Below are 13,540 nucleotides of genomic sequence, written 5' to 3'. Positions count from 1 at the left end.
TTCCTCAGAAGTCCAGGGAGAGCATGCAATTTAATCTGTGCATGGTTTCACAGTCCTATTAGCTTTTGCCCTTCTAAGAAAGAACCATGTGCATTCTCCCATTCTTTATCTCCTAATACGTTGATCTTGAGGCTGAACTCATCTCAGTACACACATGATTTGCTCCATGGATGACAGTGCTGGGGCTGCTACTGGCTGTAGTACTGGAACTTGAACGAGGCTGGTTGGTCTCCTGGGAGTTCTCACTGTCCATGGTCTGTTCATCCATATCCCCTGAATATTCTTGAAAATCATCAAATTCCACTTCACTAGCATCACCAAGGGCTGCATGAGTCAGGGGGTCAACATCTGCAAACACATTATTTTTCATTAAACAACACTTTTTTCCTCAGCCTTTTGTCCAACTAACTAAAGATCCCTAGTAGATGAGTACTGCTCACCAGAATAAACTTGCACAAAAATTTAGGTTGTAAAGGGCTTTTGGAGGTAACCTATTCCAACTCTCTGCTCAAAGCAGAGGTTAACCTCAAAATTAAAGTAGGTTTCTCAGGGCTTTGTCCCACTGAGTTTTGAAAGTTTTCAAGGCTTGACATTCTACGGTGATCCTGGGAACCCATTTAACTAAAATAAGCATGAAGTTCTTTTCCTTATGTCCAAGCAGAGCTTCTTTTGTTGCAGCTTATGATTATTTACCTCTTGTCCTTGGGACACAAGAAATGTTTTGGCACTCCTAGATTTTTATTGAAGAAAGTGAGAGTTTATGCAGCTTCCATACAAGCCACAGAGAATGCATTTTTTTGTCTCCGTTAGGATAGAGTGATACATTAAAGCCAGGACTGAGAACCGATATGCAGGGGCAGAAAACAGCTCACACTCTGCTACCCATATTGCACAGTATTTACTGGAAACAGCACGTTGGTTCCAGATCTAGTGAGACAGTTTCGTTCAGCAGCACCTATTTCTGTTCTTCCTCCCCACACAGTGTCCTTTGTAGGGCATTGTTTCTAAGCAAGAGAAATGTCCTTTTTCAGCCTACCCCTGGATACTGAAGAAGTATAGAACACACTTCTACCTCAGAGCAAGACCTCAGTGGAACAATACCTTGTTCTGATTCAGGGACTTAGGGGAAGCATTTTTCCCAAAGTGCAGATGAATGATGAAAGGGAACCCATGTGGACCTCGTGAAAGTAAAGCTCAAAGTTACTCACTTGGGGTATCACCATTAATGTCACATTTCATCATCTCACTGACAAAGTCACCAAGGGAGGAGTAGGAGGAACTTGAGTCGTCATAGTCGACACTGTCACTGCCGCTGCCACAACAGGTGAGAAAGAGAGATGAGTGGCAGCATAAAAGCAACAGCAGGGCCTGACATTTTAAAGATGTGAATTGCCACTGTCTTCATGGATAAATCTCATATTATAATATCTACAAGCAAATTTCACAAGTCAGCTTTATGAAAGGTCAGAGCATAAAATATAACTTTCAGGTACATGAAGAGAGATGGGATTTAAAGCCTCTTAGCAGAGTTAATGAGGCCATGTATAAGTGAGCAGAGAATGGTGCATTAATTCACAAAATATGTATGTGTTTATGTAGGCCAACTTCAAGAGAACAGGAAATCACAAATAAAACCATTTCCTTTTTACACTAATGATAAAAGCCACTCTGTTAGCACCACTGGTGCTGTGTAGAATGTAAAATATGTGCAAGTCCAAGCCTGCAATATCTCACAGACTAGGAGGGAATGAAGGATAATGAAACTAGACAAAAAACTCCAGGAAATATGGCCAAAACCTACTATAACAAAAAAGTTTCCTTTCATTTTACTGAACCCACAAGGAGGTCCCAGGCAGTGAGTAGTACTAACAAGCTTTGCATAACTGTGGGTAGGGAACAGAGATTTGAAAGAGTGGTAGGATGGGTGGGAGTATTTGTAGTACTGCAATAGAAATAACTAAAGAAGGAACAGCATGGAGGAAAAAAAATCTTAGGGTGTGAGGATATGCCAAATGTCAAGTGGCACAGAGGTAGTAAAAGAAAACAGGAAAATACTTATGGAGAACCACTTTAAATGACAACAAAGGGTTAAGAGGTTTGTTGTGATAACAAAGCAGTGCAAAAATTTACTTCAGTGTCAGTACTCTGCCCAGACAGAAGAAATTAAACAGCAACCTGGCAAGCTACAGGAAAAGGCTGCAAACATGAAGTAGGAAGAGAGGTTCAGCAATTTGAAGTAATTATCATGTGTTCTAGGGCCATGTTCCCTACTAACCTGTCATCAGTGGAATCAGAATCTGTTTCTTTCTCTGCTGGGATATTCAGTGCTTCAGCCAGCTGTGAATTACTGTCATAGACTCGATAGTGGATCGGCTGCAGCTGGTGAGCATACCACTTGGGTTTGTCACCAATCAGGGCTGGGTCAAACATGTCTGCACAAAATACAAGGAGAGCATTAACTGAACTAATTTGTTGGTGTCAAAGGCTTCATTCACAGTGAAACTACCCTTTACTGACTCTTGCACAAAGAAAGGGACAGTCTCTACTCTAAGAAGCCTACAAGACTTCTCTGTAATCAAACAAGACAAAAGCTAAAATCAATTGAAGGAGTGGCAAACAGCAGAGCTAACTTGGTAGAAACATGAGTATACACATAAAAATAGAAAAATATTCTTTGAACTGAACTTCCCTCCCCATCAGGAACAATACGGTACAAAATTAAGTCCTTCCCTAGAATCTCTTTGCTTTTTAAGTTCCTGCATTATGTCCAAGTCCAGGAAAGACGAGACCGAAACTTACTGTTATGAATTCTTTGGAAAGCATAGTTAGTAGGATTGAGTGACCATTCTCCAAAGTATTCTACTGCCTGTGTTCTGGAAAGCTTATCTGCAAAAGGTGTTTGCTTCGGCCTAGAGGCAAGAAAAGAATTTGCCTGGAAGGCCACCACTGGTCGTGGGAAGAGACGAAGAGTGCGAGTATGCATTTGGAAACCTTGCAAAACATTTGGTGAGTTGAAGAATCTCACCATAGCAACTCTAAAAAGAAACAGAGAACAATATATCAGATAAAAACACAGAACATAACAGAAAAGAAGACAGAGAGGCTTTAAAAGTTATGCAATAGGCAATGTTTCAAACCTTTGAAGAATAGTAACCTAAGTTGTCTTAGAAAACAGTTGTCTTGAAAAAAATAAAAGCAAAAAAACAAACCAGGACCCAAGAAATCACTTCGTTCTAACTCACCACCTAGTTCACCAATATAAAGGATGAAGGATATAATTCTCATATCCACTAGCTGAGGTGACAACTAAGTCTCCAGCTTTTTTTGTAGTTCAAGGCTTGGGATTTAAGCTGAGGATACAATATCAGACTGACAAATCCAGGTAAAGTGGATGATTTATAGGAAAATGCAAGAAACAAAACACGCCCTCAAGCTACACTTATGTTCATGCAGTTAATAGATCTGAGATAAACACTGTAATTTCTGCTCTTTTTCCCCCCATGATGTGAAGTAGAATCTGCAATAGAACCTGGAAGATGCTGTGTTACCCACAGAAGTGTTTGTGCTTTTTTATGAAGACTCAATGGTACCTTGCTGTTCCACCTCACCTGGTAGCCACATCGACAGAGTCCACATCATTTCCATAGATCAGGGGGTTGAATTCTGTGGAGGGAGTAGACTGCAAATCATTCTGTGGTCTTCCCAGCAGCAGTGGCACCTCCTGCCCCTCCTGGAACTTCTCTAGATTAAGAATGGGCTGAGTATTCAGACTCATGCTGGCCAGGGCCTAACGAAGGACATTATGCACACATTCAGCAAGAACAGTTATTCAAGGAACAAAAGAGAGATCAGAGCTACCCTGCCCTCTAGGCAATTGCAACAATTGTGCATGCTCCATTAATTTGTTTTAAACCACCTCCTATGCTGAGTCAATAAATATCTCCAGGCCCTCCTTTATGTTTATTGTCATAATGATCTCTTCATTGCTTAAACAGTTCTGGAGCCAGTCAAGGAGTAGCACCGAAGTCCACTTTGATAGATCATTCCTGACATGAAAACAGATAGACCAAATAGGATCACAAGTAGTATGGCTCCGCATACGACTTACTGTAGAGTTATTCCCATGTGCATTTTGAATACATCTTGGGACCTAAGGCCTTGAAACTTGCCTTGCAACTTGGCCATTCAGCCAGTGAGTTTGATATACCAGGACAATGTGAAGACACCTTAACACAAACATCTGCCTCTATCCCTGCAAACCTCCACTTTCCATCTAATTGGAGTCTTCATCTCTCCATAAAGCTACCATCCTCTTCAACCCTCATAAAGTTTTCATGGATACACACTGGAGCAGCACAAGTGATAAATCAGCCCTGGACACCCAGACCTATCCTAAATCTTCCTCGTGTATCCCATTTGCCCACTGAGGCTTCGTCTTTTCATTAAAAAAAAAATACATAAAACCAAACAAACAAAAACAAAACCTCCAAAGGAAAAGTGTAAAATGGAAAATTGAGGGGAAAAGAATAAAATAAAGAACCTTGTTGTCGGGAGTGAGCAGCTGTTTCTGAGTGATTGCAGTCATGCTAACCAGACACTGGAGGCAAGATGGAAGACCATATAATAACACCACAGCAGCCCATCAGAGCCAAGACGAACACATGATCACAGAGAAACAGATGGAAGGAAAAAAAAAAAGTCTATTACTACCAAATATCACAAATGAGAGGAAACAAAAGGGACCACAAAATAAGCACATCTTAGGAAAGAGGTCTAACTGCCCCACCCCCAAACATTCACATCTTGACACTTTGAAAACTGGAAAGCCTGCTGTCCTTAATGATGCAGCTAAGAACTTCCTACTACAGTTTAAAAGCAGATATCCCGAAATTCATTCATTGACTCTAAGACCCAAAGGCATATAAAACATTAACCTTAGTGATGTGGGCCACAATTTTGTCTTGTCTACTTTGTACAGCAACCAGCAGCACTCCTTCTTTGCCAATGGTAAACTCTTAATGATAATGCCCATAAGGAATACATAGGGATGTAAGCTGAATTTGAGTGCAGACTCTGAGAATCTTAAACATGGCTTCAAAAAAACTGCAATTTGTTCTTCTGATACCCAACTTTACCCTAGTGAGAGAGTTTTGCTAAAGAGTGCCTGAAATTGCAAGGGGGTGAGGCAGCAGTGGGGGGAAGGTTGTTCTAACAAAACTCCAGGCAACACATCACTTCCATCTGTGCTGACAGCAGGTACTGGGGTATGACAGAGGTTACACACTTTGCTCTCTTGGTCTACGACGAAAGAGCAAACCTCATCACATTAGTAACACCTTTACCTTTAGATACTGCATGCAGCGTGCATAAGGAAAACAGAAATAAAGAGATAAAACCTGCTTGACACGATCAGCCAGGATGACCCAAGCTGATTAATGGCTTAGCAGGACCTGAGAGGAGAGACTGAGACCTCACACACAGATCTGTGAATGGAGGGGAAACAAAGATGATCATAGCTTGATGGATCAAGTCAAGAGTTTAAAGCCCACATGGCAAACGTAAAGGAGGAATCTGGAACTTCCTGCACCAACTGGAAATAAGTTAGCCCCAAACAACAGTAAAAATCAGAAACTATCTATTGTGTACAGGGCCATTTCAGCTTTATATTTCCATTGCATTCTTACCCACTATAGCAGAAGAGCTGGGCAAGACTACATCTGCTAAGTTCTACTGAATCTGAGTCCTTTCCTCAAAGCGCATATTACCTGTTTCAGATGCTTTTTCAGCTCTGAAGCTTCTGGTTCCGGCAGTGCTGGCAAAGATTCCGCATTTGTGGGAACAATCACCTGGAATTAAGCACAGCAACAAACTAAAAATTCCTGATCTGCAGTCATTTCCAAAACAGAATCTCCTGAATCTCCACCACCCTAGAGACCAAGGAATAGAAGTCATAAAGTAAAATAATTAATAATTAAAAAACCACAATCTGACACACATACAGCCGCATCTCACTTTGATGTTCACTTTTCTATGGTTGTTTTTGTTTACAGTATCCCAAACAGTGGAGTTACTTTATCATTTACCACAGAAGAAAGAGAAGTTTGAATGACCTCACACTTTCCATCAAGTAGATGATGGTTTACACATTTCCCTGGAATTAGCCTTGCTCATACCTCTGTAGAAAGTGAGATACATAGCCCCATTTGAATCATGACAACCAAGGCTGCTGGAAGGCTCTGAACAGATTGGGTTTCTTAGGTAGGACTATAAGAAACAGTCTCACAAGCAGTCAAGAAGAAAGCTTTATCATTTGTTTGAGGATTTATCTTCTAATGATATAGCCAGATGGATTAACTGAAAAAGGATACCTCATGCAAAAGAAATGGGAACCTTGAGACACAATAAGGAATGGAACCCTAAAGTTTAAGATGGGAGTGGCAAAGACAGACCGAGGGCAGGCATTATTAAATTCTCAGTAGGTACACTGAAGAAAGTACACAGTTCCCTGGAAACAAAGCCACAAGTCCTGATGGATACTACTTACCCTGTTGGTATCCAGGTCAATAAGCCAAACATCATCAGGCATCTTAAAATCCAGTTTGTAAAGAAAGAAACTTGCTGGAACACCAATGATATAAGGCGTAGGGGCTAGAAGCAACTGAGAGAAAGACGGACTTTACTAAGGACAAGATCAGTATTAGATATTACCATTCTTCCTAAATATTTATTTATTGACTACAATATGTTTATAGCAGAGCAGACAACACAAAAGGCATTGATAAATAAGTAATTAATATCGTACAATAGAAACATTACCAAAAAAAAAAAAAAGTTCCTGCTCAGAAAGCTTTAATGTTCACTAGAAGAAAATACATTTCCACCTCCCATGTTCCTCTCCTCCCCAGGATGTAACTACATGGCTCTTCAGAAACAGTTTCCCACATTTATCATGGACCAAGGAAAAAAATGTTCAGAGTAAGAGCTTAACCTGAAAAGCAGCAAGTCATAGATTAATACATCCTCAGCTCAGAACGAGTCTGTGCCATTGTAAACAGGCACAAACCATATGCAAGGGCTTTACCCTTATGCTTGTAGTGGTAATCTGGTTTCAAAAAAATAACATTTCTATGAAGCAGAAGATAGATATTTTTTTTCAAATGTATGTGGAAAACCTTATGGGAAATTCAGGAAAAAAGCAAATCAGCAGAGGAAAAAGGTTTAAATCAATTATGCATGTAGCAGCTTGAGAGCAGTGGCTTGGGAGGCTAATTTATTCTTTAAATCTAGAACAGTTGGTCACCTCCAAGGGGTGGTACAAGCACAAACCTGTAGCATCAGTTATAGGATAGCACTGAAGTAATAAGGTGGCCTGAATTCTATTTTTCCAAGAAAAATAATGAGCTCCGGCAAAGAGCCAACTATTGGCAAAACCCAGGTTCCCAGCTGATATTTCTGAAAAGGTTAAATTGCAGACAATAGTTTCTAAACTCTGAATCAAGAGCCCTCAAACATCCTTAAATATTACTCTGGAACCTCCCCACAAATGTTAATTCTCAGTGGGGGAAAGTGGGGGTGGAGGAGGGTGAGGTGGGGTCGTAAATACTTGTCATAATATTGTGGATCTGTGGCCATTCAGTCCATCGTTTGTTTACTACTGCTTTGAATCACTCTATTCTATGAGAGCAACAAAGGAAAAATATGTACCTGTTCTGCAGAGGCCATGCAGGTGGGAAGCAGAGGGATCACGGGGAACATGTACTCTAATGGGTAGATCATGGCCACAAAGGCCATCACAGACATTGAAAGTGCATTATAATCTCGGGACTGCAATACAATCTGCAACCAAAGAAACTCCCATTAGCTCAGCAGCAACCATTCACTTCTAATATTTCCCTTGGGGATATACAAAAATCACAGCCTGCAGGCTCCAATTCAATGGCTGTGAACTGGGTAACTCTCCATTAATCTGTCTGAAAACAAGCTTCAGATGCTTTTTGGAGTGAGAACAGAACTTTTCAAACCAGGAACTTCAGAAGAATCTATTTCTTCCCCCCACTCCCACAGACAAATTGATTCCAGGCAGTGCAGGGAGACAGCTATTCTGCACATCCAGCCTATGCTGGTTTTGAAGAGGGCAGAGCTTCCTACATACTTATCAAAGATCTACTCTTCCCTTCTTACCTTATGCTCCAAAAGGATGCAGGTCAGCACCTGCAGGCAGGCATCCACTCCCAACAACTCCAAAGGCAGATGTAATGGAAAATCTACCAAGGTGAAGCGGGATGGATCAGGCAGAGCAAAGGTCAAAGCTGGCTGCAACTCATGTGGCAAGACTTCCACATCCACCCGCTTCTGACCAGCAATGGGCATTGGTGACCGGAGCAGACGGTATATCCAAGCCTCAATCTCCCGCAAGTCGTGTAGCAATGCACTAGACTTTTCTTCCACCAGGAGAGAGCCTGTGAAAATCCGCCACATCGTATCCCTGTACAGGGAGAACAAGGTTAAGACTCCTACAGTTTCTCTTGACAGCCATTCTGCAAGGCTCTTCCAGAGAAAGGGCAGATCCACAAAGAGCTAAAAGAGGCAACTAATAAACATTTGATTACACAGTGGAATGGAAGATAGAGATTTAAGCTTACTGACACAACCACTGTGGGGAAGCATAAATCTTTCTGTGGCAGGAATCAATACAAGTATGTCACTTGAGAGTTCATTCATTCATTTAAAGGATTCAGTCAGGTCCAGATCTCTGATGAAATCTCATTGCCCTCTCATTTACTCGAAATTCAGCAGAAACACAGGATACTTTTCTATCTCATACAGAATAGTGGCAGACTGACTGTAGAGCTCTGCTTCCAGCAGTCCTAGAAATCTTTGCAAGAATAGGAATTAAACATGAGATAATAAAAATATGCCACACCCAAGATATTCCAGGTGTTTTGCCATGATAAAATATTCTTCTTCATCCTATCCTAAATTGTGCTGCATCATTCTTAAGAGCTAAATAACCCATGGCAGAAATGGATGTATTTCAGCTAAATCTCTGAAAGCTGTGCAGAAAACATTTAGGTACCTTAGCATAATAAGCAGCAATTTTTCCATGCCCCAAGCTAGCAATCTGCAAACCTGTAGCTCACAGATGGGCTGGCCAAAAATCATATACAGCATTGCTCAGCACCTTCAGAGCTTCAAAACTCAAAATTGCATCTGATGAGGGAAGCAGGGTCTTGTACACTTCAGCCCTTAATGCTGTAGAACAGTGAAGGCTGCAAACCTTCTGTATTCATTCTGCAAAAAACTTCAGACTGATAAATATTTTCAGTTACTGCAACAGATCTCTTAGAAAGGTCTGGGTTCAAATTAGAGATTCTACCTTCCAGTTCAGAACTTTAAAAAAGTAAAAAAAAAAGAAAAAAGATTATGACAATGGAGGCTTCACAAATGAAGAATAATTAGAGAAATTTGGACGGGTCAAAATAAGGGCAATTTGAGATTACAATAAGTACGTGATACACCTCTCAGGAACTGACACTTTTCATCCTCCGCTCTTCCTTCAGCCACTTGTCATGCACAAGACACTGGGTTGTTAAGAGCATGCTCCACCTTTAGACAGCAGTAAGGATTCGGTTTCACCTTTATTCTGCCACCACTTCAAAACTATTCTACTTTTTCAGGTCACCATTAGCAAACCACATGGTAATTCAAACCTACTGTTTTACTTTTCCTAGAGATCTAAGCTCACTATGCCTTCTCTTGCCCTCCTCATTCATCACTCAATTCTCCTCTTTAAGCATTCTGTCCAATAAGAGCAAACTTTTCATATAACACATGCCACTCAAACACTGGAATACTCTACCACCCCTTTCAAAAAATCATACAAGCTCACTGAGTTGAGGAAAATAACAAAATTCAGTGTATTTTTTCTGCCTCAGTAATTATCAGACTAAATCAAGTGACAAAATAAACTTCCTTAATAGACACTTCCATAGGGGAGGGGGGAAATTTTGGTCTGACAGAATAATTTATTCCCTATCAGTGGACTCAGGTGATAAATCTGCTAACACAGGAATCAGTCATACTAGCCCAGAACACTCTCCTAGAACTATTCCAGGGCAGTAACCTGAGAAATAGGCTACTGCTCTATGAATGGGACACATTCCATGCAAAATGTAAAGAGCTTATAAAGAAAAAAATTATAATAATCCTGTCATTTTTTGCTTTTGACAAGTTTAATTTGGAGTGTACCAAGCTACTTAATTCATATTATGTACTATCTCACAGCCCTGTCCCTCTTCCTGTTGAGATAATCTCCTCCTTCTCCAGAGTTTCGTTTCATATTTTTTCTATTCAATTAGCATATTGGAAAGGAAAATATCATCCTGGAATATAGGTGCCAGGCACAGCAGCACAGATATACATCCTTGACTGAAATACATATAAACGTTTTTCCCTCTCTACCCTACAGTGCAACAGCTTTTGTAACACACCCAGCACTATAATAGAAGATACGCAAGATTAATACATTACATTAAATATACACCAAGTTCCTGTTAATTTGCTGTTACCAACAACCATTCCCATATGTTTCCTAGACAACTCCCTTGTTTTTCTACCTCTCCTCGCTCTCCCCTTCAAATACTGTACTTTGACCTATTTCAGTTGATCCTGCTTCTCTAGTTTTTTCTCTCCCACACTGAAGTTCAGATTGTTTCATAAGCTCATTAAGCACATTTTCATCATTACCCTCTTGCCCTAAGCGGAAACTCTCTCTGTTATTTCTTGGCTGTTTCTAATTTGCCAGAGAATCAGTCTTGATGTACTCTGCCACAGAGCTTAAATGCCAAAGCAACAACAACAGCATCAGTGCTCAGCTTCAGTTGTCAGAAGGGTAGTGCCTCCTTTTCAAAAATGAAAATCATATCAGTTTACAGAATCAGAGAAGTTTTAAAGACATCACTATAAAAATTTCCTTTTCCTAACAAGAACCTGGGTTAAAACAGTGAAAAAGGCCAACCATTGGTGTTTGGCTGCTTCTGCAACCATACCTGCAGCCACAATTTGCCATGCAGACAACTGCAGCCCTGGACACAAACCGCAGGCAGAAAAAGTTCTTTCTTCCGTTTCAACATACCTCTGCACCCCACGAGGAATGCCCAACTTCTTGCCCAACAGTCTCTCACTACAGCAGTCCACAAGTCTCTTGAGGGTGTAGAGACACTCACGAAACGTGGAAAAGAAGGGATAATGACTAAGGATGCACAGTGAAGTCAGGGTGCTGTTCCGAGAGCGATGACTGCCTTTGGCCAGACGCTTACTGCGCGGTGATCGATTCACATCAGGGGTAGACTCTGCACTTGGAGCCTGCAGTGAAGAACCACTCTCTGAACTCTCAGTGCCCACTTCCTCTTGGGGTGCTGATGCCTCTCCAGATTTAGGGATCTTCTGTCCCTCCCGACCTCGATGTCCCCCTGTGCCTTCTCCCTTCTCCTTGGGTACTCGCTTCTGGAAGGAGCGGTAGAAGTTGACACAGATTCCATAGCGAATTACACCTGTATCCTTGTCTGTGAGGGTGAAGACAAAGGAGGTGTCATCACGGAAGCTCATACGTTTTTGCCGCACACTCAGACATCCTTCTGGCTGGCAGAAGAACACAACATCAGGTGGTAGAGGAAAGTCTGCATGGTCTTCTAGAGGGTAACGTCGCAGCAGTTCAGGAGTCTGAGCAACACTATCACTGCTTGGGTGCCTAGAAAAGAAGCAAACAAAAAAACCATACATAGCTGATTAATATCAATAAAAATCTTTGTGAACTTCCTACTAACATGTCAGCAGCCTGTGGGCTCAGTTTCATCTTTGTTTCTTCTCTCCCCTACTATCCAGGGAAAGTGCAGCTTCTCAATCACTGTCCACAATGCTCAATCAGTAGCACAAGGCAGAAAGGTCAAGTAAAGCAGTCTAAGTGTATACCATCATTATCAAGGCCCAGCAAGGAGCATGTTCAAATTTGACTGAGAAAAGGACTTTCGGGAGTATGTTGTTCCCAGGGGAACTTTATATTGTCATGTTTCCCTGACTCTGACTTTCAAAATTAAGTCAGCTGCACAGGTAGAGACCTGCGCAACATTTTGGTAGGAAATACACTGTCCCTCTCCAAACATCCAGCAAGAGGAAAAGCCCCTGTATTTCAGCCATTTATGAACAAGATGAAAAATTAAATGAGAAAATCCAGTATCAATTCCTAACTGGGAAAACAAGAATTTACAAGGAAAGAACTCAGATGAATGGTGGAGTGATATGGACCTCATCCTAAAAAATTTTCATTAAAAAGTCCTAGGAACAATAGCTATATATATTTCTAGCTTTGATTTTCAGGTTGGATTTAAAGTGTAAGTTACTATAAAAGCTGTGTGGTAACATGTGGACCTATTAACACTGTGGTTCACTAATCTTTGTACCACTGTGTACCAATAGAACACAAAGACAGAAAGGCAGTACTCCTGTTTCCTAATTTTCCACTGGAAGAACAGATTCTTTCAAAATATTAACAATTTTCCTACCACTACTTTTCCATGAAAGTTAATGAATAACTGTCAAAGACATAGGAGATCCAAATAGTGAAGGAAGAAAAACTTGTCCCCAGAGCAACCTCTCTTTGGTTTCACCTCTTTGCTATAGTCTGATCTCTCATCATTTTCTAAAGTAATTAGCATTTAGTATCATGTTTACTAAACAGAAGGTAGGAGACCTGGTTCCACCATCACTCCCCTATGGGATATGACACCAGACATTTTCTCATTTTGATACTTTAGATTTGCCTGTTTCAAAATACAAATTACACTTGTTTTTCTCACATAATAGATATGAAAAAAACCAAACAAGTAGTAATGGAATGTTCCTAATTTTATAAAAGAAACTGGTGCAAATAGCTCTGCTGACTAATTCTCCCAAACTAATATTTTATTACAGAAAAAGTAAAAATGCTTTCATAATGAAGCATAAATTCCTAACAAGATTTATACTGCCTGTATAGTTAAGTACTGAAATACTGTATGAAAAGAAAAATGAAACACTAAAAAGCTTTTATATGCTAGCAGACACAACTAATGCATCATCTGCTGAAGAACAAATATCAAATAATGCTGGTAAGGTTTAGAGAGTCTATTTCACAGTAAATGGTCAAAAAAATGACATCAATGAAGTACCAGTGAATATATCACCACTTCTTTTGCAGTAATATTAGCTACAAGGACAGTCTTCTCAGACATTGAGAACATTTGCATCTAATAAAAGAGAATAGTTACAAAAGGCATTGCTATTTGTGCACAGTGGATAAAAAGAGGTAACAGTAGAGGCCACATGGAGCTCCTGAGGACTTTGTAGTAGAATCTACTTCAGTCAGCTCCATCTCTTATCATAAACATTTGCTGAAGTGACTAATGAGACAACAGACCTCCGAGCAGTAGCAGTTTAACTACCATGGGCTGACAAAAAGCAAGAAAACTGTGGGAGTCCAGAAGAAATACGAGCAAATTTCTAA

The 13,540-nt window shown here is 40.5% G+C and overlaps 1 protein-coding gene across 35 annotated transcripts in view; it reads right to left on the bottom strand.

Annotated features, from left to right (window-relative positions):
- Nucleotides 1-13,540, bottom strand: part of MADD (MAP kinase activating death domain) — a 71,616-nt gene that overhangs the window by 44,465 nt on the left and 13,611 nt on the right. For 18 of the 35 annotated variants that reach the window (XM_027641867.1, XM_027641871.1, XM_027641894.1 and 15 more), the window contains 11 exons: nt 11,135-11,749; nt 8,182-8,485; nt 7,705-7,836; nt 6,545-6,658; nt 5,766-5,846; nt 4,541-4,597; nt 3,609-3,787; nt 2,800-3,035; nt 2,276-2,432; nt 1,209-1,315; nt 155-348 (listed from right to left, as the gene is read on the bottom strand). In XM_027641867.1, the coding sequence (XP_027497668.1) occupies nt 155-348; nt 1,209-1,315; nt 2,276-2,432; nt 2,800-3,035; nt 3,609-3,787; nt 4,541-4,597; nt 5,766-5,846; nt 6,545-6,658; nt 7,705-7,836; nt 8,182-8,485; nt 11,135-11,749 (2,176 nt within the window). The remainder of the gene's footprint in view (nt 1-154; nt 349-1,208; nt 1,316-2,275; nt 2,433-2,799; nt 3,036-3,608; nt 3,788-4,540; nt 4,598-5,765; nt 5,847-6,544; nt 6,659-7,704; nt 7,837-8,181; nt 8,486-11,134; nt 11,750-13,540) is intronic. The other 17 variants (XM_027641883.1, XM_027641884.1, XM_027641885.1 and 14 more) reach the window with 3 other exon arrangements.

This window comes from Corapipo altera, unplaced genomic scaffold, assembly GCF_003945725.1.
Source record: "Corapipo altera isolate COAL_440 unplaced genomic scaffold, ASM394572v1 23b, whole genome shotgun sequence".
Lineage (NCBI taxonomy): Eukaryota > Metazoa > Chordata > Aves > Passeriformes > Pipridae > Corapipo > Corapipo altera.
Note: the sequence above shows the minus strand (reverse complement) of the source record. Positions and strands in the feature narration are given on the sequence as shown.